The 27,876-nt window shown below is 41.4% G+C and overlaps 2 protein-coding genes across 2 annotated transcripts in view; both read right to left on the bottom strand.

Annotated features, from left to right (window-relative positions):
* Positions 1-27,876, bottom strand: part of LOC137259203 (superkiller complex protein 8-like) — a 440,560-nt gene that overhangs the window by 182,640 nt on the left and 230,044 nt on the right. The gene's annotated exons all lie outside the window — the stretch shown is intronic.
* Positions 75-27,876, bottom strand: LOC137259944 (uncharacterized). Its single transcript, XM_067797598.1, has 15 exons — positions 27,598-27,876; positions 25,280-25,396; positions 20,899-21,045; positions 20,265-20,316; positions 17,836-17,988; positions 16,643-16,936; positions 15,834-16,097; positions 14,601-14,882; positions 12,526-12,647; positions 9,934-10,075; positions 9,163-9,432; positions 7,855-7,921; positions 1,781-1,847; positions 635-768; positions 75-176 (listed from the first exon to the last, which is right to left on the bottom strand). Exons 1-15 carry the CDS (start codon positions 27,823-27,825, stop codon positions 119-121), a joined length of 2,397 nt encoding a protein of 798 aa, XP_067653699.1. The 5' UTR covers positions 27,826-27,876; the 3' UTR covers positions 75-118.

The following is a 27,876-nucleotide window of genomic DNA, read 5'->3' as shown; positions in this document are numbered from 1 at the left end:
TGGCAAACTCGGGGCACACCAGCAAGACAAACCGAGATTTCAAAGAAAAGTTATTATAAAATCTGATACAGACAGATATGGTGAGGTGGTTTATTGGCAATGGGATATTTCCTCTACATCAGAGATTCTTTTTGTCCAGGGCCAGAGGCTTTGCTCCCAGGGCAGGGTTTCCCAGTCTGGAAATACAAACGCACTTCGTCACTTGTGCAATATGTCAGAGTTGGGTGAACTTACATATTTCGTCATGTGGGGCACATGTCTGTCAGAGTAGGGAGGACTTACATACCTCCGTCCTAAGGCGGGGGGGGGGGGGGGGGGGGGGAGGGGGGCATGTCTATCAGAGTTGGGAAAACATACACACTACACTGTGTTGGGGACAGTCAGTCAGAGTAGGGAGAACATACACACTTCGTGTATATTGAGCTAGTTGACCAATCCACTTCATGACAACTCTGTCGTTTTTCTTGAAATAAATATGTTTAAACCAAACTCCTCACAAACGGAATGCTGAAGCGCCGAGTCAGCACCTTCTATTGTATGTCCCGTGCACTGGGTCACCACATATGTCTACAGGGAGGTATAGGGCATGACGCGCCGTGTACCAGGATGGTGCATGTAGTATCAGTATACTCACGCTAGTGACGTCACACCGTGTGAACTTGTGGCAGTGAACTGACTGTTCTGACCAACATTCTGCCACACCACGGTCCCGGGTGCATGCTCAGACAACAGACCGTTGTGTATGGCGGCCCGACACACAGACGAGGACTGAAATATAGAACCATACTGTGCTGTTATTGGTGTAGACAGAAACATCAGACTTACGTTTCCTTTCCTATATGGCCCATACCAAAATATACAATTGTACTTACGTTGGAGATTCATTTTTAAAAAATGTATATTTATCTTCATGTGCGATTATATTTACATTTTGTACAATAGGGTAATAATTTATTCATCACACTATGTTATCGTGATTAGGAGATACACTTACTGTGTTGAACCATCAGAGGTATACGTGTATTATTAAACTATAACAAATCTGAATTTGATTTAAAACCGAACGCATACCTCTGATTTTCTAACAAGGTATGTATATTTTCATTCCATGTTCCCACATATGTCGTAAAGAAAAAATAACTCTGTTGGAAAACCAGAGTTATAACATCATTATATACCTCTGGATGACTTCAGTTAATTGAATCGTAATCCAGTGTTTACTGAAGTCATGTTAGAATTAACAGCAACCCAAGGTAGGAAACCACCGGAGCGCTAAAATACTGCTCAAATCGGTGTTAACCAGCCTCTCATTCATTGTGGCTGTACCCAGGTGGTATGTAGTGCACAAATTAGTACTCGTGTTTCGCTACATATGTTTACGCTCAGACGCCAAGACATTCTAGCACGACATTTTGAGATACTCGATTCTGATTGGTCCGTCCTTAAACCTAAATCAAAGGACCGCTAATTACACGTCGACCGCTTCACCTGCGTATGAATACATAGCACATGTAGTTTGCATTCGGTCACGTGCAGCAGTCAACCAATCAGAATCGAGTATCTCAAAATGTCGTGCTAGAATTTCATTTTAACACCTTGAAAGAAATTCATTACTACTGCTTAGGATGCAGGGAGGGTAAAAGTCGTGATCGTGCACTATACCATCTGCCGTGCTAAGGGTACTGGTATTCAGTGACAAAATATATTTAAACGGCTGGACGAGGCTAGAGGAGAATTGGCTGCCAAGGCTGTACACAAGTTGGCTGGTTTATTTACAAACCGATGCATATGTTGTACTTCCATACACCGGTGTTGAATCCACAAGACACGTGCTTGGACAGTGCAGTCTGAAATGACAGTGTTACATATAGGTGTAACGATACGATCAGTGGGTTTTTAAAGCACATGGGTATGTTTTCAGTCACGAACCGACAAGTAACGACACGATCAGTGCGTTTTTCAGGCACATCGGTATGTTTTCAGTCACGAACCGACAAGTAACGACACGATCAGTGGGTTTTGAAGGCACCTCGGTATGTTTTCAGTCACGAACCGACAAGTAACGAGACGATCAGTGCGTTTTTAAGGCACATCGGTATGTTTTCAGTCACGAACCGACAAGTAACGACACGATCAGTGGGTTTTGAAGGCACATCGGTATGTTTTCAGTCAGGAACCGACAAGTAACGACACGATCAGTGGGTTTTGAAGGCACCTTGGTATGTGTAGTATCTTCTTGGGATCCATGTCTGCTCAGGGACACACACGACATGCGAGTAGTTCCAATCACCCGCTTTATTATTCTGACGTAGTACGCAAGTTCACAAGTTACATCATGTGACCTCAGATGCTATAAGGCATACAACTACATCTCACAACTATGAGAATACTACAATCCTCCCACAGTTAGTACTGAAAACATCCATTATTTTCAAACATAATATTTGAAAATATTTAAATCTACCACCAATCAAGCATGTAATAAATTCCTAAATGTGTTACAACAAATAAATACACCATCAAACATATCCCACTTTCATTATTATACAAGTCTAACAATGACATAATATGAAACATTCAAATATTCATTTCTTTACATAGTCTTTCAAATATGCAGGAGCACGACGTGTCCTTTGAGATCTTCTTAAACAAGCAGTATCTGCTGACAGTGTAGCAGATCCACTGAGTTCATTTTCCTCTTCAGTTTCAGTCACATTAGTACTCATATCTACAGCTAGATCAGTACACAAGTTATCCTGCTGAACAGTAAAGTTCTCTGGCACTGAAGTTGCTTGTACCTGTGACTCAGTTCTGTCTGATACCAAGTTTCTCGGAATCATATCTTCAGGAATCTCAACATTATCAAAGTTCACTGGATCCTCACATGGAGCATGTCTAAGAAATTTAGCATTTCTTACACTGATAACACCTGTATCACAGTTCACAACCTGGAATGTATCACGTTGTTTCTTGTTGATGATCACATATTTTACAGGTTTGTACGTTGGAGTTAACTTACCACGCACAAAATTAGCAATGTACACCAGATCACCAACACTAAACATATGATGTTTCACACTGTTCTTCACATCTGCATATGTCTTCATCTTCTCTGCATAACAGAGTTTTCTTGATAATAATGGATCAGGTTTTGAGGAGTACAGCATTGGATATTTAGTTTTAATGTTCCTATGAAGCAATAACATAGCTGGAGTTTCACCAGTAGCTCGATGTGGAGTAGCTCTATACATTTGTAGAATTCTGGGTAACTGTCGTTTCCAGTCATTCCCATCAGTTGCTGCAGAACGGAATGCATTCTTCAAGAATCTATGAAAGCGTTCGATCTTTCCATTGCTCTTGGGAAAATATGGTGACGAACGGATATGTTTAATCCCTGCCATTCTCAAATATTTCACAAACTGTACGCTCACAAATTGGCGACCATTATCTGAAACTATGCTCTCTGGGAAACCATGTTCAGAAAATATTCTTTCCAAAACTTCAATGATAGCACTTGATGTAATGTCTTTAATCACCACTGCAAATGGATACGAAGAAAAGTAATCTATCAACGTTAACACGTAGGCTGAATCAATAGGTCCAACGATGTCTATACCAACTTTCGACCACGGTCTTGGTGCTGGATCTACAGGTTGTAATGGAGTGTCATTTCTTAAAGGTTGATTCAGAACACAGGTAGCACACTTGTTAACAAGTTGTTCCACATCAAAATCCATCTTTGGCCAATAGAATCTTGTACGAAGGAATTGTTTAGTACGTACTATGCCTTGATGTGTCTCATGAGCTATACTCAAAACTCTCGACCTTAGTGATTGAGGAATCACTATTCTCTCTCCTCTCAAAAGAATTGAGTCATATGTTGAGAGTTTATTCTTGAACTTCAGATATTCCACCGACACATCACTCCAATCATCCGAGTTTATAGCACTTAATACTTTCACAATTTCTCCATCTTTGGATGAACAATTCCTAATTTCATCTATTGTAATTGAATCAATATCTAGTACACATGTGTCAACCACAGATCTGATATAATAGTCAGCCACATTATCACAATTCTTGGATGATAATGATTTTCTTGAAAAGAAATCTGCAATATTAGATTTGCCAGCAATGTGTCTAATTTGGAAATCATATCCATTTAACTTCCATGCAAATCTTTGAATTCTAGGGGGTAACTGAACTGTTTTCTCTTGAGTTAGCATGTGAATCAACGGACGGTGATCTGTTTGTAAAATAAACTTCCTTCCCCAAAGATACTTGTGGAAATGTTCCACAGACCAGATACATCCTAATGCTTCTCGTTCTATTTGTGAATACCTACGCTCAGTTTCTGTCAAAGAACGACTAGCAAATGCGATAGGTTGAAAACTACCATCATCTTGCTCTTGAAGTAAAACTGAACCCAAACCAACTGGACTAGCATCACAAACCAGAATAGTTGGAGCATCAACATCATAGAAAGCTAAACATGTGGCTTTACTAATAGCCTTCTTCAAAGATACAAATGCTGACTGACAAACATCATTCCATCTCCATTTTACTCCAGTTCTAGTGAGAAGACGTAATGGTTCACACAGATCTGCAAAACTAGGAATAAACTTCATCAAGTAATTGCACACTCCTAAAAATGAACGTAACTCAGAAACATTTTCTGGAGGATTAGCTAATTCAACAGCCGACACCTTCTTTGGATTAGGTCTGACACCTTCAGAAGAAACCACATGTCCTAAAACCTCTATCTCTGTCATACCAAGTTTACACTTGTCCTTGTTGAGCTTTAAATTATACTCCCTACATCTTTTAAAAACTTTTCTGAGCAAATTTTCAAGTTCTTCAAGAGAATCTGCATAACAAATCAAATCATCAATATATTTCTCCAAACCTGTAATATCATGGAAAACATAGTTCATAGCCTTTTGATATGCTTCAGAAGCTGAATTCAAACCAAAAGGGAGTCTTTTGAATCTAAAGATACCTCTGTGTGTAACAAAACTTGTCAAATCTCTAGATTCTTCTGCCAATAAAATCTGCCAAAATCCCCGTTTACAATCAAGCTTGGCAAAGTAGCGTGCTGATCTCATAGCATAGAGTGTATCATCTACAGTAGGAATAGGAAACCTCTCACGAACAACAGCCTTGTTGACCTCACGTAAATCACAACAAACTCTAATCTCAGAAGTATTTGGTTTTGGAACACAATGTATATTTGAAACCCAAGGTGTAGCATGATGTACTTCTTCAATGATATCATCATCAATCATTCTATCTAACTCAGAACTGACTGCTTCCACCATTGAATAGGGTAACCTACGAAGCGGTTGTGTAACCGGTGGGACTGATTCATTAACCTTGATTGTATGAGTAAAATCTTTAATTTGACCCAAGCCATCAAATACATCTGAAAATTCATCAAAAAGATGATCTAGATTTGTTGAAGAACTAACCTTGTTTACATTGATCTGAAGCAAAGACAACTCAAGACTAGACTTCCTTCCAAGCAAGGATACCTCATCACCAGACATGACATAAATCTTATCTTCAACTTGATTATCACCAACTTTCAGAAGAACATCAAAATAACCAAGACATACCATAGGCTGCTTCTGACCATAAGCTTTAAAATGTTTAGCTGTAGGAGAAAGTGGGAAATGTTTGAAATATCTATCATAAGTCACCTCTGAAATTATGTTCCTATATGAACCTGAATCTAAGAACATCTCCAAATCTCTACCATTTACATTCACAGAAGTACAGAGATCTGAATCAAAGTAATACACAAACTCAGCATCTTCTGAAAATGAATCTGATTCAGATGTTTCATCAATCAATACTGCCTTCAATTTCTGCTTATCATTCTGTTGCTGAAATTTAACCTTACCACCTTTCTTTTTCTTTTTAACAGCCTTCTGCTTTGAATGAGCTTGCTTATCAATATCTAACTTACCTAACTGAAACCTTGATGTATAACTAGACCTACTACCTGGAGTTGAACTACCAGCTGACTGTCTAGCTTTACATACTCTAGCCAGATGACCCTTCTTTTTACAGAACAGACAGTTGGCATTAATAGCACCACATTCAGAAGCCTTGTGATCTGAAAAACCACATCTGTAACACCGGCTATAAGACTGATTACCAGACTGAGTAAAGCTAACATCAACTTTGTTAACAGAAATTCCTGCAATAGCTTTAGAATTCTCCATAGCCATCTCATAAAGTCTTGCAACCTTAAGAGCAGAATCCAAAGTTAAATCATCCTTCAGCAGAAGTTTCTCACGGAGGTGTTTCGATGCACATTTCTCAACAATCTGATCTCTGATCATTTCATCATGCAAAGCACCAAAATTACAAGTTTTGGCAAGTTCTCTCAAGTCAGTAACATAATTATCAATACTCTCATCTGACCCCTGTGCTCTAGAACGAAATCTGTAACGTTCTGCCACTACATTTCTTTTTGGATTGAAGTATGCACTCAAAACAGTTTTAGCAGTATCATAAGTGTCCTTTTGACCAGGCAATGTAAGAAAAATTCTCTGACATGGAGTACCTAAACAGTGCAACAATGTTGCCCTTCGAACCTTATCCTCTTGTGTTTCTAGACCACTGGCAACCTCATAAATAGAAAAAGATTCCATCCAAACAGTAAATTCATTACTCATATCAGTGGAATTCATATTTAGAGCTGGCGGGGGACGTAAATGTACGTTAAAGTTCACAGGTGCTGCGACTAGTTCAGATTCAGCCATATTGGATACACACTGTTTACACAGTTTGGCAAAGTCAAAGTTTATGAAAGTCAAGACAAGTTCGACTAAACAAAATATGGAGAATGTTCTCAATACCCAGTTCATGATGACAAATATGATAAATATTCACATTGAACACATGCTGTTGAAAAGGTGTAGACAGCTGTAGACAAAACTTGCGACATACTGTGAGTCGTGACACTGACAGGCGAGATACATGTGATGCACGAGAATAAATGGCGTCTTCATGAGTGCAAAAGTTCTCACACAAAGTTCTGTTCAGAAGTTCCACCAATTAGTGAGAGTTCGTATCACTAACATAGTTCATGTCGCGTGTATATCACCTTCCCTTGAGGCATTACGACGTATCCCATCCTCGTCGCCATTGTAGTATCTTCTTGGGATCCATGTCTGCTCAGGGACACACACGACATGCGAGTAGTTCCAATCACCCGCTTTATTATTCTGACGTAGTACGCAAGTTCACAAGTTACATCATGTGACCTCAGATGCTATAAGGCATACAACTACATCTCACAACTATGAGAATACTACAATATGTTTTCAGTCACGAACCGACAAGTAACGACACGATCAGTGGGTTTTTAAAGTACATCGGTATGTTTTCAGTCACGAACCGACAAGTAACGACACGATCAGTGGCTTTTGAGGGCACATCGGTACGTTTTCAGTCACGAACCGACAAGTAACGACACGATCAGTGGGTTTTGAGGGCACGTCGGTACGTTTTCAGTCACGAACCGACAGGTAACGACACGATCAGTGGGTTTTGAAGGCACATCGGTATGTTTTCAGTCACGAACCGACAAGTAACGACACGATCAGTGGGTTTTTAATGTACATGGGTATGTTTTCAGTCACGAACTGACAAGTAACGACACGATCAGTGGGTTTTGAGAGCACATGGGTATTTTTTCAGTCACGAACCGACAAGTAACGATACGGGGATGCCACAATACGATATATATCCCAATGATTTGGGTGCAATAAGATTCCTTTCGGAACACAATTGTTATATTTGATAAGTTTGTAATCTATATCTACGGATATGAAAAATACTTACCCGCAGTATTCATATGTACATTGTGAGAAGGTCATATTACAGGTCCCTGGTCCTTGGTCACTGTAGACTAGGAAATGAATAAACGTCGACATTGTTAAAATAAGCATGTTGATCATCCACAAAGTTTAGTCACTTCTATACCACCGACTTCTAGAATGCCACTAAAACAAATCATACACACTATGCTTGAAGGAACAGAGTGGGACAGGTTGTTGGTGATGAAGGCGTTTACTTCTGTGGCAGCAATTTAGGGATATCTAATAATTTTTCTTTCTCTTGAAACTTCAAAAGGATGTCGTGAATGTTTGGGTAACATACTGAACTTCAAAGTTGTAGTGCTGAAATTGATGACACCGCTGCATTGCGCCTACTCCACGCCCAAATGGATGCCAACATAATTCCTTAACTTACCAAGAAACTGAATTGAAATGGATATATTTCTGGCCTTACAGAAACATGACATATTCATAATACATAATTTGAGTGACTTGGCCTTTTTAAGTGACAGGTAATATCATATTTCATATAGTAGTAGGTTGAATGTTTCTATCTTATGTCGTGATCAGTATTGTCGACGTGTACTTCAGGACCATGCTTTTTTTTCCTCCAATAAATTTATACTGGGCTTTCCTGGGAATGCTGCGGAGTACAATGTTCGTGAATGTGATGGATTACTCTAAGTGTTTTGCTATAATCCAGATACAACTCGGTAGTGCTTCAAAAAACGCCATTTGCTCCAATGAAAGGAAGTAAAACTGGCTTGTTTCTCAACATATACCCAGACACCTGTTACGCCCAGCGAAACAATATCTCCTGAGCAAACCCTGAGGACATATATGAGTTTACGGAAATACAATATGACGGTCTATAGATAAACGAGTCTGGACCAAACATCCCAATGATCAACTTCATGAGCATCAATCTACGCGTTTGGGATACGATGATATCAGTCAACCACGTCAGCATGACTGGCTATCCGACTCCCTGAGTCGCCTCTTATGATAAGCATGGGCTGGTGAATTCTAACCCGGATCTTCACGGGTAGTCCGTAGCTGATTTTCTGAGTGAACGATGTATAGCACTCAAGTTGAATTCATCCCAGATGTATCATCTTATCGTCTGCATCAGCAACTCGGATCCTTGGATATGTACCAGGCCCTAACTTGCATACGCGAGTGGGAAAACGATCAGTGTAGCTAACGCCCCTCTCAGAGGTGTCGATCACTGGATTGTTTGGTCCAGACTCTATATTTACAGACTGGAGGTGTATGAACTGGAAGTCTAACCGTATGTACTTAATCGACTAACCATAGGCCCTGCTGGTGGCCGATGACAGACTGTCTGTGGCTGTACAGGTGTACAGTCCGTAGTCGGTGGGGGAGATCTGGTTGATGAGCAGCTTGTGACTGCCGCTTGACCCAGGTATCTGTACGTACTTGCCCTTATTGGACAGGTCAAGAGGACTGCCATCTTTTGCCCACGATACCTGTAGAGGTGGGTCACCACTGACCGTACAGTCGAAGAAGATGACCCCTTTCGCCGGGGTGACTGTTGGTGCTAGACTGGCCTTTGGTGGATCTGACGAAGGGAAAAGTAACATCATAAACGATGGTCCATCTATACCCAGAATAAAAAGCTATGCGTCAGTCTGTTTCAAATCTATGATCAGATGCTGCGGAAATGTTAGACTGAAATAACTGGGAAAACCAGTCCATATTTAGAGAAGGTTCATCGAGTAACTGATTTAGGGATGTCATAGTCATTTGTATTTACAGCTAAAAGAAATATTGTTCTGCAAATGAAAACAAAATAACTGTATCCTGCTTATACGACACTATTAAACTTAGGTCTCACTGTCAAAACTGACAACCAGGTTATCATATGTATGTATGTGTGCCCAGTGGGTAAAGAGTTCGCTTGTACGTTGAAGGCCCGAGTTCGATTCCAGGGATAAAATATGTGGCCCGCCGTGATATTACTGGAATATTGGTAACAGCTGTTTAGAAGTAACCTCAACCATTCTCTAAAACTGTACATTATAGATATACAGCATCAGCTCAAGAGCGATATTGGACCAACCTTGTACTTTCAGGGTAATATACGCCACATCGTAGCCGAGGGAGTTCTGGGATTGACATCTGTAACGCCCTTCGTCCGTTTTATCAATGTTAGCCACAGACAGAGATCCGTCTTTGTGGCTGAACAGGTGGGAATTGGAAGCCTGCCCAAACAAACAGATACGAGTGTGCTGAAGTGCTTACATTAATACAGGGCACTCAGGGCATTGTTTCAGCAACACAACGAGTTTGTTTTGTTTTTTTTAACAAAACAATTGTGATAATTCTTCTGTCATTCATTCATTTAAAAACAGAAGAAGTCATAGCACCAGATCTAGAGAGAAAACCAAACAAACAATCAGAAAGAAACAACAACAAGTAATTTATCATACAAAGTACATAGTTGCAACTTATACTATAGAGTATATATCATGATATACCGTATATACAAGTTATACCGTAATCATTTGACAAAAATCGGCCTGAAAAATACTATTTTCAAAATTCGAACATTCTGGAGAGAATGTCAAAAGAAAAGAATGTTTTAAGCTTTATAAGACTCCCAAGTGCTATCCTGACGATTCAGTGACAGGTGGCCACGTTTTCATGAGATTCAGCGGTGTTCTGATGACGTCAGTGCTCATTTGAAGAGCATTCGGGACGTTCTGACTGTATTCGTGGAGAATTTGAGGTGCACTCGAGCTGTATTCCAATTTCAATTGTAACATTCCGATACATTTGAAGAATATTCCACCTGAGGTACAGCAGCAATCGCGGGACTCCGACTCATTCGAGACCCACTGACAGGAAAGGAAGTGGCGTGTCTTTTCTATTCTCTCTCGAATGTGTTCAGAATACGTAGAATGCAGTGAAAATATTTAGAATGCCGTAAGAATGCAGTTCGATATTTTCCACTTCGAATATTTATGCACCTCGAACGTTTTTAACATGTTACAAGAGTTGACCTGAATAGTTGGAATGCATTCGGAATGCAAGTGGTTTTTTAAGTCAGTTCGAATTTCCAGGAAGCTCCACATATTTTCATTTCGACAGCATTTCGGTTCATTCCGCCTCATGTGTGAAGGGGGTATTACCCTATAGATCTCCTTTACAGTGATATTCATGCATACCCTGTATTCTCGATCGCATCGAAACTGTTCAGAAGAGTTACCATTTACAATGGAAGCTGTCAAAACCGGCATCTGTCCAATCTGGCAAGTTGTCAGCTTTAAGTCTCAGTTCCACCCATGGCTTGTACATTTCTCACCAGCTCTACAATCTAGCACGCTGTCTCAAGCGGACGATTTCTTCAGTCCCGATGAGGGTCGGTTTAGAAAGCTTCCACTGTGTTATACTTTTAAACAGCCACATATGTGGCTTTTACCATTTCAGAACAGAAGTGCATTGTACGACAAGGCTAGGCGGCCCATTTCCTACTCCTTAATAGCTGCTTTTAAGCAAAGTATATGGCTAAAATCAGTATGTTTGCCGTCTTTGCGGTAATGACATTTTGATTTAAAATTTGCAACGTCACAACATATTTTATGGCAAATTCTTGTCAAACTTCTCTACTGATGCTATATTCCAATCAGGCAAAACGGAGTAGTTTACATGAAACACAAAAATACGAATAAAATTTTCGTAAGAGCAAAAGCTGAAATTGCCTTTTTACATAGAATGACCCATTAACAAGTATCATTGTATCTCGGAACAGATTCTATTCATATGAATTAAGGTAATGCAGTCGTCAGTAAATCAGAGAATACAGGATTAAAGAACGCAATAAACACTGAGAGATTAATATTATCATATACTAACTACAAACTTTAACGAGAATATAGAGGCCGACGTTCACATTGGTATGTGTACATGTGTTGCTTAACGCTGCAATATTTCATCTCGGATCTGGACCAAACAATATAGTGATCACCATCACTAGAATCGATCCACGCAGTTGGGATACGCTGATATATATCAGCGAGCATGTTAGTCACCTCTTACGAGACCCGTGAAGGGCCTGGGTAGAATGGGCCTTCAGCAACCCATGCTTGCTATAACAGGCGACTTTGCTTGTCATAAGAGGCGACTAACGGGATCGGGTGTCAGGCTCGCTGACTTGGTTGACACATGTCATCTGTTCCCAATTGCGCAGATCGATGCTCATGTTGTTGATCACTGGATTGTCTGGTCCACACTCGATTATTTACAGATCGCCTCCATATAACTGGAATATTGCTAAGTGGGCGTAAAACTAAACTCACTCACTCACTTACCTCTTACAACAAGCCTTTTTACTGAAGATCAATTCTAACCCGGATCTTCTTGGGTGGTGCGTAAATTAGTGTATGACTTGACAAATTGTATGACCTAATTTGGTTTTCTCCCAGATATATCATTTTGTCATCTGTATCAACAACTCGGATCCTCGGATCTGACCAAAGCACATGTGCGGAAATGGGAAAATGATTCATGCAACTAACGCCCATCTTGGATTCCGACTAGATCCGTCGATCACTGGATTGTCCGGTACAGAATTCTACAGACTGCCGCTGTATAAGCTGAAATATTGCTCCGTGCAAACAAAAAAAACAAACAAACAGAGTAATTTACATACCGTACTTGTCCACACAACGGTAGCTGGAGGGAAGCTCGTAGCGTTACACCACAGTCGTACCGTCTGTCCTGTGTTTACCGTCACAGTTCCGTCACCAGATATGCTGGTTATATGGGGACGAGCTGCAATTGTTAGGAGGTGGTGTAAGTGAACTCATGTTTTAAAGCCCTGCAATTATAACGGTGTGGTGTAAGTGACCCCATGTTATATAGTCCGGCCGGGGTGTGGTGTTAGTGAACACAATGTTTATTCAGCCAGGTAATTGAAGGGTTCTGGTGTAAGTGAAACCTATCTTATTCAGCCAGGTAATTGTAGGGTTGTGGTGTATGTGAAACCTATATTATTCAGCACGGTTATATCATGACATCTACTGGCCCGTGAAGATCCAGCTGACTGCTGATCTGCACCAACCCATGCTTGTCGTAAAAAACGACCAACGGGTTCGTGTGGTCAGTCAGACTCGCTGACTTGGTTAACACATGTCATCATATCCCAGTTGTGTAGGATGATGCTCATGATGTGAATCACAGGCTTGTCTGACCTAGAATGGATTATTTATAGACGGTCGTCATTAGCAGTAGCGTTAAACAACAAACACCCGACCACACGTACCCAGATCAATCCTGCTGCCACCCTGTTTAGATTGCTTTTGCATACATGACCGAGTGTTTTGAATATGTTTCCGTTATGTTTTTTCACAATTTCATTCGATCTTATTGTCGTAACTTAGATGCTAGTAATGAAAAATTGCTGACCTCGCAGCTATGCATAATACTAATAATAAAACTATATTTGAATATGTTGAGAATATTTATAAGGCGCCTTTCCTGGCTAGACATCCTGCTCAAAGCGCACTATCTTATCATTATAACCCTGGATAACCCAAGATGCCTGTTGGGTAACAGTCTCGAGACGTATTTCAATAGGGGCGCATTTTCAGCTGGATGAACAGTGGCAGTTTTGAACAAGGTCCCTAAGGTGAGACATCTACCACTTGTACTTACGTCTGCTTCTTTATAATCATAGAAGCTCTCAGGAGTCAAACTGCCAAACAGTCACAACTACCAGGACTGTCCGCGGATCTGTGTTGCTTAACGTCGCCTGATTAGTGGCCTAAGCTCTTCTAGGGCTGGGGCGGGTCCAAACGCTTTACCCAGGTGCTCCACACCCTATTACACTATCCTACCCGGATACCTGTTATGTTCATTCCTGACATCAGACTTGAAAGAAAAGGCAATATATTCTTCAGGTCACAGGATAAAATGTTTATTTTTTCAATATATATCGTAACCATGCATTATATTCAAAAGAGGCGACTAAATTATGCCTAAATCTTCAAAGACACTGCAACCTTTCAAGCATGAAAGAATAACATATTAGCATAATAATATTCTTTACTTAATGTGCGAGAAGATTCTGAGTGAATGGTGATATGGCCACGATTTGCTGCAGTGTTTTCGACTGTGTGACGTATATATCACAGGCTGGTTGTTGCGTTGTGTGACATGAAAAATCACACACGGACTTACATTCGGAATTACTGGAGTTGTGTGCATCATCCACTGTGAACAACATCCGACCTACAACCTACATCCAAGATTGACACTCCGTGCCTGACTGCTCACTCTGGATGCAAGCTACAGTTAATATATCTGAGCTGTGTAATGCTAAAATTCTGAGTTAATGGTTGATATTTGTGACCCATTATCTTAGCTCTGTGACTTAATTGCATTGTACTAGAAAGCTGCATAGTGTTTCATTGTAACTTGCTCAGTGTTTATTTTAGACTCGTCTGTTTTATATTTTGCGGGTTCAAAGGGGATTTCTTATACCTTTCCTCACGGCTCTCACGACCTTTTGTCACGGCTTTTGTCATCCGTAACAGGTTCCAGTTCTTTATCCACCCTGATATCGGGGTTATCCGTCCCAAACCTCCCAAGTCCTATACACATAACCACACGCATGGTTCGGAATGGTGCTGAGTGCAGTGTTGACAAATAAACGAACAGACATGCAGACGGTCAAACAGACATACAGACGAACAGGCGGACAGACAAATAGAGTTTGAGTCTTACATTCCACGCTGAGGTAGCTTTTGAAATCCACCGTCTCAAGTCCATTGTCAGCTTCGCAGATGTAGCGGCCACTGTCCTGGTACCGGGAGATGGGCAGATACAGCTGGGACCCACCCTTCGTGGGGCTGATGCCCGTGGTGACCTTTTGACTCGTCCCGTCCATACTGACGTGATACCAGCTGATTGACAGGGGTTTCTCACTGTCGAACGTGCACTCCATCATCACTGGCTCACCTTCATGTACTGTGTGGTTTACATAGCCACTGGTCACCTTTATGTGTCCTGAAAATTACAGGAAATATCACATGACATATGAGAAATGGATGTCACGTGACATACACAGATTATTACATGTGCAAGTGTGCCATACCACCTATAAATATGACACGAACGTGAAATTTCGTATTGTCCGAGCGAGGAAAGGACAATGCATAATTTTGCACAAACTTCGTGTAAGTCGTATGACTGACTTCTCGAGTGTAATAATTTCATCCATTTTAGTCACTAAATCCATTTTATTCATGTACTTTTCTGCAGTAAAACACGGTAAACAAGTTTAGGTTACTGTGTCAATTGACGTCACGTTCCGTTATTCAGTGACGTCACAGGAGACGAAACAGAAGCAATGGCTGTTAGACAAAAGTGATGTGTGCACGTGTGATATATGTTTATAAAACCATATAAGAGAACATATGAAAGTACAATTGATCGTTTATTCTTTTTCAGACTTCTTCACAATGTATTATCGCACTGTGAGTGAAATTCAGGAAATATATAGAGGAACATTTTCATGTATTCCCTTATTTGTCTCCATGAGTATATACGACGCTGGTTATGTTTCACCATATGGGTGATACATATTTGATCCTATACTTATCTATGAACATATGATATATAGGACACTGAATATGGTTCACTAATAGATTTGATCCTATAGTTCAATGATGAGTCTACGGTCTCGTGCTCGATGCGATTAGGAAGGTTGAAGCAAGAAACAAACAAGTGCTAAATATGTGGTAGGCGTAACGTAACTGTACTGATCAAACAGCCATTGCAAATGGTACCAGCTGTGATCATCATAGTGTGTGTTCAGTATCTTGGTACCAGCTGTGATCATCACAGTGTGTTCAGTATCTTGGTACCAGCTGTGATCATTCCACTGTGTGTTCACTATCTTGAAAGACATTTAGAAGTTGGATGAACATGCTTTCATCAGGAGCCCGATCTACTCACGCAAAACCTGAAGTAGGATCACCTTCTGTTCCGTCCCAAACACATTAGAAGACGTGCAGGTGTAGGCACCCTGGTCGCTCACCGTCACGTTGCTGATGGTGAGGTCATAGTTCTTCAACGAAAACCGTGACGGGTCGAGTGTGGAAAAGTCAGGGGTCCAGGTCACGTGAGGTGGTGGATAGCCAATGGGATCACAGCCCAACACAACCGGAGACCCTTCGGTGACTGTGATGGAGCCGCTCTGCACATGGAATGAAGGTGCGGCTGGAAAACAAGTGAGTGAGTGAGGTTTGTTTTCGGCGCACTCGGCAATATTCTGGCTAGATTGTGGCGGTTTGTAAATAATCGAGTCTGACAATCCAGTGATCAACACCATGATCATCGTTCTTTGCAATAGGGAACAAGTGGCATGTGTCACCCACGTCAGTGAGTATGGCCACTCGATCCCGTTAGTCGCCTCTCACGAGAAGCAAAGCCACCTTTTATAGCAAGCATGGGTTGCTAGAGGCCTAGTCTACCCCGGACCTTCACGGATCCTGACACCGTTGAACACCCAACCTATATAGAATAGAGTTTTGTGTATCAGGACCTAGGCTTTTTTCATAGTAACACAAGCAGGACAAAAAAGTAATAAATAAATAAATAAAACAGTTATCGGTTGTCGTTAACTTGGCATTACTTCGCTCGAAAGCCAGCGATACAGCACAGAGATACGATAGGTCGCAACGTTACGTATGTTTAGTGGCTCGGGACGCAGACTCTTTTCATAGTAACACTAGCACGACAAAGAAACGCTGTCGCAAACTTACTTAGATTCATGCAACATGCTTCTGATGGCTTTGAACTAAGCCCCATTGGACCGTGAACACCCTGAAGTCCTCTGTCACCTCTGTCGCCCTTAGCCCCGGCTGGACCAACTTCTCCCTTCGGACCAGCAACACCAGGATCCCCTTTAGGTCCAGCTTCACCCTTAGGACCCGCTGGACCTGATGGACCATATGTTCCGGGCTCCCCCTTCAAACCGGTAAGACCAGTCAAACCCATGTCGCCTTTACTACCGGCTTCACCCTTGGGTCCCGATAATCCGTCAGTGCCTGCTTCACCTGTTCAAAATACAACGATAGTCCAGGTATCAGGATTTCGTTGTTCAGTGTGAAATCGTTGCGTGTAGTACATTTCCGAATAACGACTGCATGACAAGAACTCTTGTTATGAGGGTGTGTTTTTTTTTAATTATAATGTCACAAGGTTTCAGCCGTTATGGATAAAAAGAATTCAAACGCTGAATGTGGATTTGAACTAGCAACGTGATCTTAGGATGTGTAGTTTCAATTGCTAAGAGGGAGCTGAGGAGTTTCTGGATTCCGGAACGGCTGAGAAGTCGGTCGTGTGGTGAGAGTCGGGGACTCACGCTGACGCGTTCGGTTTTAAAATTACATATAGCGGTCTCAAATCAACGCTAAAGGAAAACAGAGCAGCTTTATCTTCTAATTCCATGCCGGATAAATCCAAATCACCACTGTGCAAAAGACACCATGTAGGTATATGCAGTTGGCATTAACTGCTAGATATCTTTATAAATGTTTACACGTGATTCCGGATTATGATGGCCCAGTATACGAAGAGTTTCGGATTCTTGTGGTTTGATACACGAAGGATCTCGGATTATGATTGCCCGCTATACCTAGGGTTTTGGATTATGATGGCACCGTATGCCAAAGGTTTTGGATTCTGGTGGTCCAGTATCACCAGGTTTTGGGATATGATTGTTTCCGATTCTGGTGATGCGGTATACCAAGGGTTCAGGAATACAGGACCAGGGATTTTCTGGATTACGGACATCCAGACTGTTACGTCGTTTAAGGACCTGCGAGATTAGACCTTGTTCAAAGAACTTACTCAGATTGCCCATGGCGTTCAACTAAGCCCCATTGGACATTGAACACCCCGACGTCGTCTGTCAATCCTGAAACAAGAGTCACTCACTCTGTCTGCAACCCACCTTTAGGACCCGGGGCACCTGGGTTTCCGGGTTCTCCTTTAGGGCCAGGAGGTGATTGTATCCCTGGCGCTCCCTTCACACCGGCATCGCCTTTCTCGCCAACAGGTCCTCTGTCGCCCTTCAAACCGGCATCGCCTCGTTCTCCCTTGGGGCCTACACCACACACAGAATGGGGTACAGATATTTTGATAAAAGTACCTACGGTCACACCGAATTCAAAGAGATCAGTACTTTAGAAAAACAACCAAGTGTCATAATGGCATTCCAAACTTCAAAATCTGGACAAGACACCTACAAATTAGCTGAAATCCTTGTACGTCAAGTGAATGAGTTTAGTTTTACGCCGTTTTAGCAACATTCCATCAATATCATGGGGCGCACAAGAAATGGGTTTCACACATTGTACCCATGTGGGAAATCGAACCCGGGTCTTCTGCGTGATGAGCGAACGCTTTAACCAATAGGCTACCCCACCGCCAGAGGTCACAGGTAAACACAAGAGACAGTTCGATGCTCATGCTATTGATCACTGGATTGTCTCTGGTCCAAACACGATTATTTACAGACCGCCACCATATATTGCCGACTGTGGCGTAAAACTAAACTCACTCACTCAACATCAATGTGCCAACAAGGACAGTGGTTTATCTCGAATGATCCCAACGCCGATGAAAGGGTTGTAACACAAAACTAATAACCTACCAAGACCTACCAAACCATTTCATTCGATAAATGATTCATAACCTTGGAGTCACGGAAGGTTGATGGTGTGAACAACGATAGTGTCATTCCAAAACACATTAAAACGTGCCACATGCTGTTCACGGCCTTTGCATTGAAGGAATCGCTTGTCAAGCTGATTCGACACGTGGGTAGAGGTCTAACATCTGAAACGCACTTGTGTAAAAAATAAAATCAGGTTGGTTTATCCACATGTTGATCTTAAGCGTGTTTGTTTTTAACACATTTCACTACATCATGCTGTACTGAACGATACAGGGAAGGTGGGGGTAGCCCAATGGTTAAACCGTCCGCTCGTCACAATGAAGATCTGAGTTCGATTCACCACATTTGTACATTGTGTGAATCTCATTTCTCATATTGCTTGATGATCGCTAAAAGAGACGATAAACCATACTTACTCACTTGTTCACTGTGGCACAGAACAGAATTATTATTGTAACCACCATTTTCGACCTCATACGTTAGCATAGTAACGGGTCTCTTCTGTTTTCACCATAAACGAGATGAAGGTATCAACATGATGATGGTTTTCTTGTGCTTTTGTTGCTCTTTTGTGCACGCGAGTGTGTGAATTAGCTAGAACTGAAACACATGGCCTTCATGCTTCACTAAAAGAACGTGCTCTCCTTAAAAATATGCTCAAAACAACAACAATAATAATAATAAAATTGTAAGTACCACATCAGTTTTCCATATTAAAGTATTAGGTAGTTCATATTATGATCCATATTAATATTGTGATAGTCCTTAAAGCTTTTCGTTGAGTATGGCGAGGTTTCTTTGATTTGTTTTAGCAGATGATAGTATTTGCAACTGTGATGCACAAAAGGTGCTATGCAAGTTTCTAATTATCAACTTGATAGTTCTGTAAGGTTGTGAATTGCACTTACTAAACTGGCCAGTGGTGACTTCTTACAACAAGAATACTTATTGGCGCTGAACGCCACCACGCATGCGCATGCATGAGTGATGGAGATTGTTACCCCTGATATCCCAGGGTGCCTGTGTGGCGCTAGAAGGTTAACAGCCGTTGTTTAACTCCAACTGATTTGTGATCCTCAACTCTATGTTCAAGATCACCCACCACTTCCTACAACCTACCTGAAAAGACATGTCTTGCTGTCGACTGATCATTCACTACCGCGCACAACTTACCAGGTAGACACACCTTGCTGTCGTTAGCTCAGTCACAATCACTTAGAACCTACCTCATAGACATATCTTGCTGCCGTTAGCTCACTCACAATCACTTACAACCTACCTGATAGACATATCTTGCTGCCGTTAGCTCACTCACAATCACTTACAACCTACCTGATAGACATATCTTGCTGTCGTTAGCTCACTCACAATCACTTACAACCTACCTCATAGACATATCTTGCTGCCGTTAGCTCACTCACAATCACTTACAACCTACCTGATAGACATATTTTGCTGTCGTTAGCTCACTCACAATCACTTACAACCTACCTGATAGACATATCTTGCTGTCGTTAGCTCACTCACAATCACTTACAACCTACCTGATAGACATATCTTGCTGTCATTAGATCACCCACCACCACTTACAACCTACCTGATAGACATATCTTGCTGTCATTAGATCACCCACCACCACTTACAACCTACCTGATAGACATATCCTGTTGTCGGTAGACCACCCACCACCACTTACAACCTACCTGGTAGACATATCTTGCTGTCGTTGGAGCAGTACTTCTCAAACTTGAGCAGCTGTAACCACACATGCAAGCTCCATATACAATTGATGGGAAATAATGTGTTTGATGTGGTCTTATAACATGTATATAGCGACTTAGATCAGTGTGAGTGTGCTTCGTCGAGGTTCTCCTGACTAACGCCTATCTTGTAATGCTAACCTGCGAATACCTAAAGGTGCCAACTTAGCAACGTCAAATGTTCTTTTAATCGAAACGTCTCGTTATTATTGGCATCTTTTTCACATATTTCGATTTTCTTCTTGTAATCAGGTGTATTTTTTTTATTTCAAGTTTTGTTTAAAAAACTCGACATTTGAATATTTCGTCGCTAGTACGATAATTTCTTATAATCATATATATATATATATTTTAAAATATACTCCCGATACCGAGGATAGTGTGTTACGAGAAGATAATTATCATAATAATAAAGCAAATATTCGAAATTTCAATTGAAACGGTGAAAGCAAGGGGAAGAAACACCATGAGGAATGAAACTTGCAATATCGTGAAAGAACAGGACAGCGCGACAATGTCCTTCAATGTTTCCATAGAAAATTGAGAGAGACACGTGGTTCAAGTCCTGAACACTGACCTCTGCTTCTGTCAGATCTTTGAAAAGGTCACCGAGGTCAGACCCGACCGTTTGACGAGTGTATCGGGAGTTTTCCTGTTCTCCCATCAGACTCACGACATCTCTCAAAACAGCAATCACTTCTTGCTTCACAAGATTAGTTAACATCTGAAAGGAATGGCGACTGGCAATATTATTTATAAATACAAAATCACGAACAATTACTGATTAAAACCTGCAAATATCAGAAGGGGTATTTGTCTATATGTGGACTGGGGTATATATCTGATATTGTTGAACATGTGGACATGTACAGTGAGGGGTGCATATGTCATATTGTTGAACATGTGGATAGTGAGTAGTGTATATCTAATCTTGCTGAACATGTGGACAGTGAGGGGTGTCTATCTGATACTGTTGAACATGTGGATGGTGATGGGTGTATATCTGATTGTGTTGAACATGCTGACAGTGGTGGTGCATATCGGAGGACAGTGAGGGGTGTACATCTGATATTGTGGCACATGTGGACAGTGAGGGGTGTATATCTGATACTGTTGAAAATATGGACAGTGAGGGGTGTACATCTGATATTGTGGAACATGTGGACAGTGAGGGGTGTATATCTGATACTGTTGAAAATATGGACAGTGAGGGGTGTACATCTGATATTGTGGAACATGTGGACAGTGATGGGTGTCTATCTGATATTGTGGAACATGTGGACAGTGAGGGGTGTACATCTGATATTGTGGAACATGTGGATAGTGATGGGTGTATATCTGATATTGCTGAACATGTGGACAGTGAGGGGTGTACATCTGATATTGCTGAACATGTGGACAGTGAGGGGTGTACATCTGATATTGTGGAACATGTGGACAGTGATGGGTGTATATATGATATTGCTGAACATGTGGACAGTGAGGGGTGTACATCTGATATTGCTGAACATGTGGACAGTGATGGGTGTCTATCTGATATTGCTGAACATGTGGACAGAGAGGGGTGTCTATCTGATATTGTGGAACATGTGGACAGTGATGGGTGCATATCTGATACTGTTGAAAATGTGGACAGTAAGGGGTGTACATCTGATACTGTTGAAAATATGGACAGTGAGGGGTGTACATCTGATATTGCTGAACATGTGGACAGTGAGGGGTGTACATCTGATATTGTGGAACATGTGGACAGTGATGGGTGTATATATGATATTGCTGAACATGTGGACAGTGATGGGTGTACATCTGATATTGTGGAACATGTGGACAGTGAGGGGTGTACATCTGATATTGTGGAACATGTGGACAGTGATGGGTGCATATCTGATATTCTGGAACATGTGGACAGTGATGGGTGTACATCTGATATTGCTGAACATGTGGACAGTGAGGGGTGTACATCTGATATTGTGGAACATGTGGACAGTGAGGGGTGTACATCTGATATTGTGGAACATGTGGACAGTGAGGGGTGTCTATCTGATATTGTGGAACATGTGGACAGTGATGGGTGTACATCTGATATTGTGGAACATGTGGACAGTGAGGGGTGTACATCTGATATTGTGGAACATGTGGACAGTGAGGGGTGTACATCTGATATTGCTGAACATGTGGACAGTGAGGGGTGTACATCTGATATTGCTGAACATGTGGACAGTGAGGGGTGTACATCTGATATTGTGGAACATGTGGACAGTGAGGGGTGTCTATCTGATATTGTGGAACATGTGGACAGTGATGGGTGTACATCTGATATTGTGGAACATGTGGACAGTGAGGGGTGTACATCTGATATTGTGGAACATGTGGACAGTGAGGGGTGTACATCTGATATTGTGGAACATGTGGACAGTGAGGGGTGTGTATCTGATATTGTGGAACATGTGGACAGTGATGGGTGCATATCTGATACTGTTGAAAATGTGGACAGTGAGGGGTGTACATCTGATACTGTTGAAAATGTGGACAGTGAGGGGTGTACATCTGATATTGCTGAACATGTGGACAGTGAGGGGTGTACATCTGATATTGTGGAACATGTGGACAGTGATGGGTGTACATCTGATATTGTGGAACATGTGGACAGTGAGGGGTGTACATCTGATATTGTGGAACATGTGGACAGTGAGGGGTGTCTATCTGATATTGTGGAACATGTGGACAGTGATGGGTGCATATCTGATACTGTTGAAAATGTGGACAGTGAGGGGTGTACATCTGATACTGTTGAAAATATGGACAGTGAGGGGTGTACATCTGATATTGTGGAACATGTGGACAGTGAGGGGTGTACATCTGATATTGTGGAACATGTGGACAGTGATGGGTGTACATCTGATATTGTGGAACATGTGGACAGTGAGGGGTGTACATCTGATATTGTGGAACATGTGGACAGTGAGGGGTGTACATCTGATATTGTGGAACATGTGGACAGTGAGGGGTGTACATCTGATATTGTGGAACATGTGGACAGTGAGGGGTGTACATCTGATATTGTGGAACATGTGGACAGTGATGGGTGTACATCTGATATTGGGAACATGTGGACAGTGATGGGTGTACATCTGATATTGTGGAACATGTGGACAGTGAGGGGCGTACATCTGATATTGTGGAACATGTGGACAGTGAGGGGTGTACATCTGATATTGCTGAACATGTGGACAGTGAGGGGTGTACATCTGATATTGTGGAACATGTGGACAGTGATGGGTGTACATCTGATATTGTGGAACATGTGGACAGTGAGGGGTGTACATCTGATATTGTGGAACATGTGGACAGTGAGGGGTGTACATCTGATATTGTGGAACATGTGGACAGTGATGGGTGTATATATGATATTGCTGAACATGTGGACAGTGATGGGTGTATATCTGATACTGTTGAAAATGTGGACAGTGAGGGGTGTATATCTGATATTGTGGAACATGTGGACAGTGAGGGGTGTACATCTGATATTGCTGAACATGTGGACAGTGATGGGTGTATATATGATATTGCTGAACATGTGGACAGTGATGGGTGTATATCTGATACTGTTGAAAATGTGGACAGTGAGGGGTGTATATCTGATATTGTGGAACATGTGGACAGTGGTGGGTGTATAAATGATATTGCTGAACATGTGGACAGTGAGGGGTGTACATCTGATATTGTGGAACATGTGGACAGTGAGGGTTGTACATCTGATATTGCTGAACATGTGGACAGTGAGGGGTGTATATCTGATATTGCTGAACATGTGGATAGTGATGGGTGTATATCTGATACTGTTGAAAATGTGGACAGTGATGGGTGTACATCTGATACTTTGGAACATGTGGACAGTGATGGGTGTATATATGATATTGCTGAACATGTGGACAGTGAGGGGTGTACATCTGATATTGTGGAACATGTGGATAGTGATGGGTGTATATATGATATTGCTGAACATGTGGACAGAGAAGGGTGTATATCTCATATTGTGGAACATGTGGACAGTGATGGGTGTATATCTGATACTGTTGAACATGTGGACAGTGAGGGGTGTACATCTGATATTGTGGAACATGTGAATAGTGATGGGTGTATATATGATATTGCTGAACATGTGGACAGAGAAGGGTGTATATCTGATATTGTGGAACATGTGGACAGTGATGGGTGTATATATGATATTGCTGAACATGTGGACAGTGAGGGGTGTACATCTGATATTGTGGAACATGTGGATAGTGATGGGTGTATATATGATATTGCTGAACATGTGGACAGAGAGGGGTGTACATCTGATATTGTGGAACATGTGGACAGTGAGGGGTGTATATCTGATACTGTTGAAAATGTGGACAGTGAGGGGTGTACATCTGATATTGTGGAACATGTGGACAGTGATGGGTGTATATCTGATTGTGCTGAACATGCTGACAGTGACGGTGCATATCGGAGGACAGTGAGGGTGTATATCTGATATTGTTGGGCATATTAACAGGGAGGGGTGCATATCTGATACTGTTAACATGTGGAAAGTGATGGGTATATAGTTGACATTGCTGAACATGTGCACTGTGAGTTGGTTTGACACCTATACAGTTCTTTTACGGACCTATTCTCTGTTGACAATCTAGTTTTAACATCGAAACTAACACGCAGCAATGTTTCAGAACTTGTGTGGATAGAAAGTACACATGTAAGGTTCGGATTCAAAGACAGTGTGCTTTGGATACATGAAGTAGCCTACAATTCCCCACAATGAATGTAGGACTGGGTGCAGCTGACACAAATCTGTGCAGTCACTTTCATTCTCTGCTCTTTGAGGGGCATGCACAGATGTCAACAGTGCAATTACCATCCTGTATTCATTAATGTCTGAACAGAAGCGTAATTACACCACCTGCCACGATTACCTCGTCTCCGGTGTGTGTTGACATTGCAGGATCATGGGCCTCCCTGCTGTCAATGCTGTCGGATCCACTCCGCCGGGCTCTAGGGGCTCCAATGTCCAGTAACACATCCTCGCCGGTCTGGAAATCCAAAGCATGAAACTTATGCAATTTTTACTGAACGATTTTGTTTTGAAGTATATAACGCCGCAGTCAACATTATGCCATCTGTATGGCGGAGGGTTGAGAATAATCGATTCTGGACCTGACAATTCAGTGAACAACAGCATGAACACCCATCTGCTCGATTGGGATGCGATGACACCTGTCAACCAGGAGAGCGAGTCGGTCCACCTGATCCCGTTACTCCTACGGCGAGCATGGGTTTCTCAGGACCAGTCTAACACGGGTCCCACGTTTAAAGGTTAGGACTCAAAGCCTCTTGTATGTTTTTTACGCAAAATAGCAGAAAGGTTCTAAACAACCAGACCTAAAACACCATATCATCCGAGTAAGGTGATGTATTTTTAATGAAGTTATTGGGAACAAAATGCATCTATTTCAGTTTTGTTGCCTTTGTACGAGGTCTACATCATAACTAATAGACTATACCACGCGATGAATACATGACTGTCCTAGAGACTGCACGAACACCCGTATGCAACTCAAACTCCCGTGTTTTTCCTAAAATCTAAAACCTGACATTAGTGCACAGATAAAACAAGGAGAAACCTATGGAATATACACTAATTATTTTCCCAAATATTACGATTAGTCATCTTGATAGTAGCAATTTTCTCAAACTTAAATTGGGCGTGAAAGGACTGATGAAAAAAACCAGAAACAAACAAAGTATACTTTAATTATTTTAAGCAATTATTATATTAATTAATTATATTATTAATCATCTTAACAGCAGCAGTTACAAATTATTTCAATTTCTTTTGAAAAGAATGTTTTTTCATAATGTAGATGTTGAAATATGAAACTGACCTGTTGAGATAGGGGAAGATGATTTTTCATCACAAGCAGTGTATATGGTTTAAACATAATTATGTCATGAAAACAAAAACAGCAAACTTTTCATGAACTGGATTGGTCAGCTATCTCAAAGGAAATATACGAAGGCCGCTCCAATACACACAGATGAAAAAGTATCAATACAAGGAAATATCATATACAATGAAAACATATAGTAAGAATATTAACATCATGATGCTTTATACATCTGGCACATACAAAGAAATAATGATGTACATCTTCAATAGGATGACCAGACAAACAATGTGCTCTTTCTGATATAAACTGAAGGAAGAAAATAAGGGATCACATGAACACACAAGTGTTCCGTGATTTCTTGAAGGTTTCCTCACAGGGTATGCGATAAAATGCTTATGAAGAGACCTTGGAACTCTTGTGCTTTCATGTGATCCCTTATTTTCTCCCTCTTGTGTTGTCTGTTGTGTTTGTGTCAGTGCATATTTCCCCCACAGCGGAAAAGTAAAGATCGGGTAATAATCTGCTTTAATGTCTCAGTTAGGAGATAAACATCATGTGTTGGCCATTTTCCGGGTGTTATTGAGTATTTGAAGCACAGGAATGCATTTGGAACCGACGGCGTCAGCCGGAGGTTTCAAATGAGATATTCCCGTGCTTCAAATACTCAGTAACACCCGGAAATTGGCCAACACATGATGTTTTTCGACATTGTAAACACAAAAGTAAACCAAAGGGTTTTACTGTCTGCACTCGTTTACATCGAATACGGACACAGCAGTGAAGTGTCATCAGCTGGCCGTTTCAGCTGGTTCCCATGGTAGCATCTGGAGTTGCTCATCTGTGACGTCATTCTAACTTTACGTCACAATATGATTTCAATGACGTCACCACTATTGATGACACAACAAAACAATTGTTTACGTGTCAATACGCGGTGAATAGTCTTTCAGTTTCCGGGAATCTAATACCATTTAATCATGTTTTTCAACCAATCAGATTACAGAACACAGTAACTTTTGGTTTACAATTCTTGGTTGACGGGAGTTTGGAACTCACACACAACCAAATGGAACATACTCCTTCAAAGAAGGTTACTTCAGTAGGTCGTGGCCGGCTTGAGATAACATGGTGATAGTGTAGAGAATCAGGTTACCTATTCTAGTGAATTAGTAGGTACATGTCTGTCATAATTATTCAAAAAATCATCCTTGTATTTCATATTTTCAAAAAAGGTTATGTACCAGATTAAGTAAGGACATTAAAACACGGCCCTGTTCATACGTGCTGTGACGATGTTGACACGAGGAATGAAAGTTGATCACGGTATAACTTGTACCACTTACCGTCCTAATTGACAGCTGACCTTCCAGTTGATGTATCTTCCATGCTTGGAAGATCGTTAGCGACACAAACGCAGCTAGATGTACACCTACGATAATGTACAAACACGTTGTCGACGAATACGAAAACGTCTTCTTCATGTTGGACGCCACTGGCACTCGCCGCGCCTCATACATTCTTATCTTATCAAAGCATTTACTAAAGGTTCCAAGACTTGACAAAATCACCATTTACTTCATTTTCGGAGCTAGACGTGCTCTCATATCAACGCCATAAACATA

The sequence above is a fragment of the Haliotis asinina genome, chromosome 13, assembly GCF_037392515.1.
Source record: "Haliotis asinina isolate JCU_RB_2024 chromosome 13, JCU_Hal_asi_v2, whole genome shotgun sequence".
Classification (NCBI taxonomy): Eukaryota; Metazoa; Mollusca; class Gastropoda; order Lepetellida; family Haliotidae; genus Haliotis; species Haliotis asinina.
Note: the sequence above shows the minus strand (reverse complement) of the source record. Positions and strands in the feature narration are given on the sequence as shown.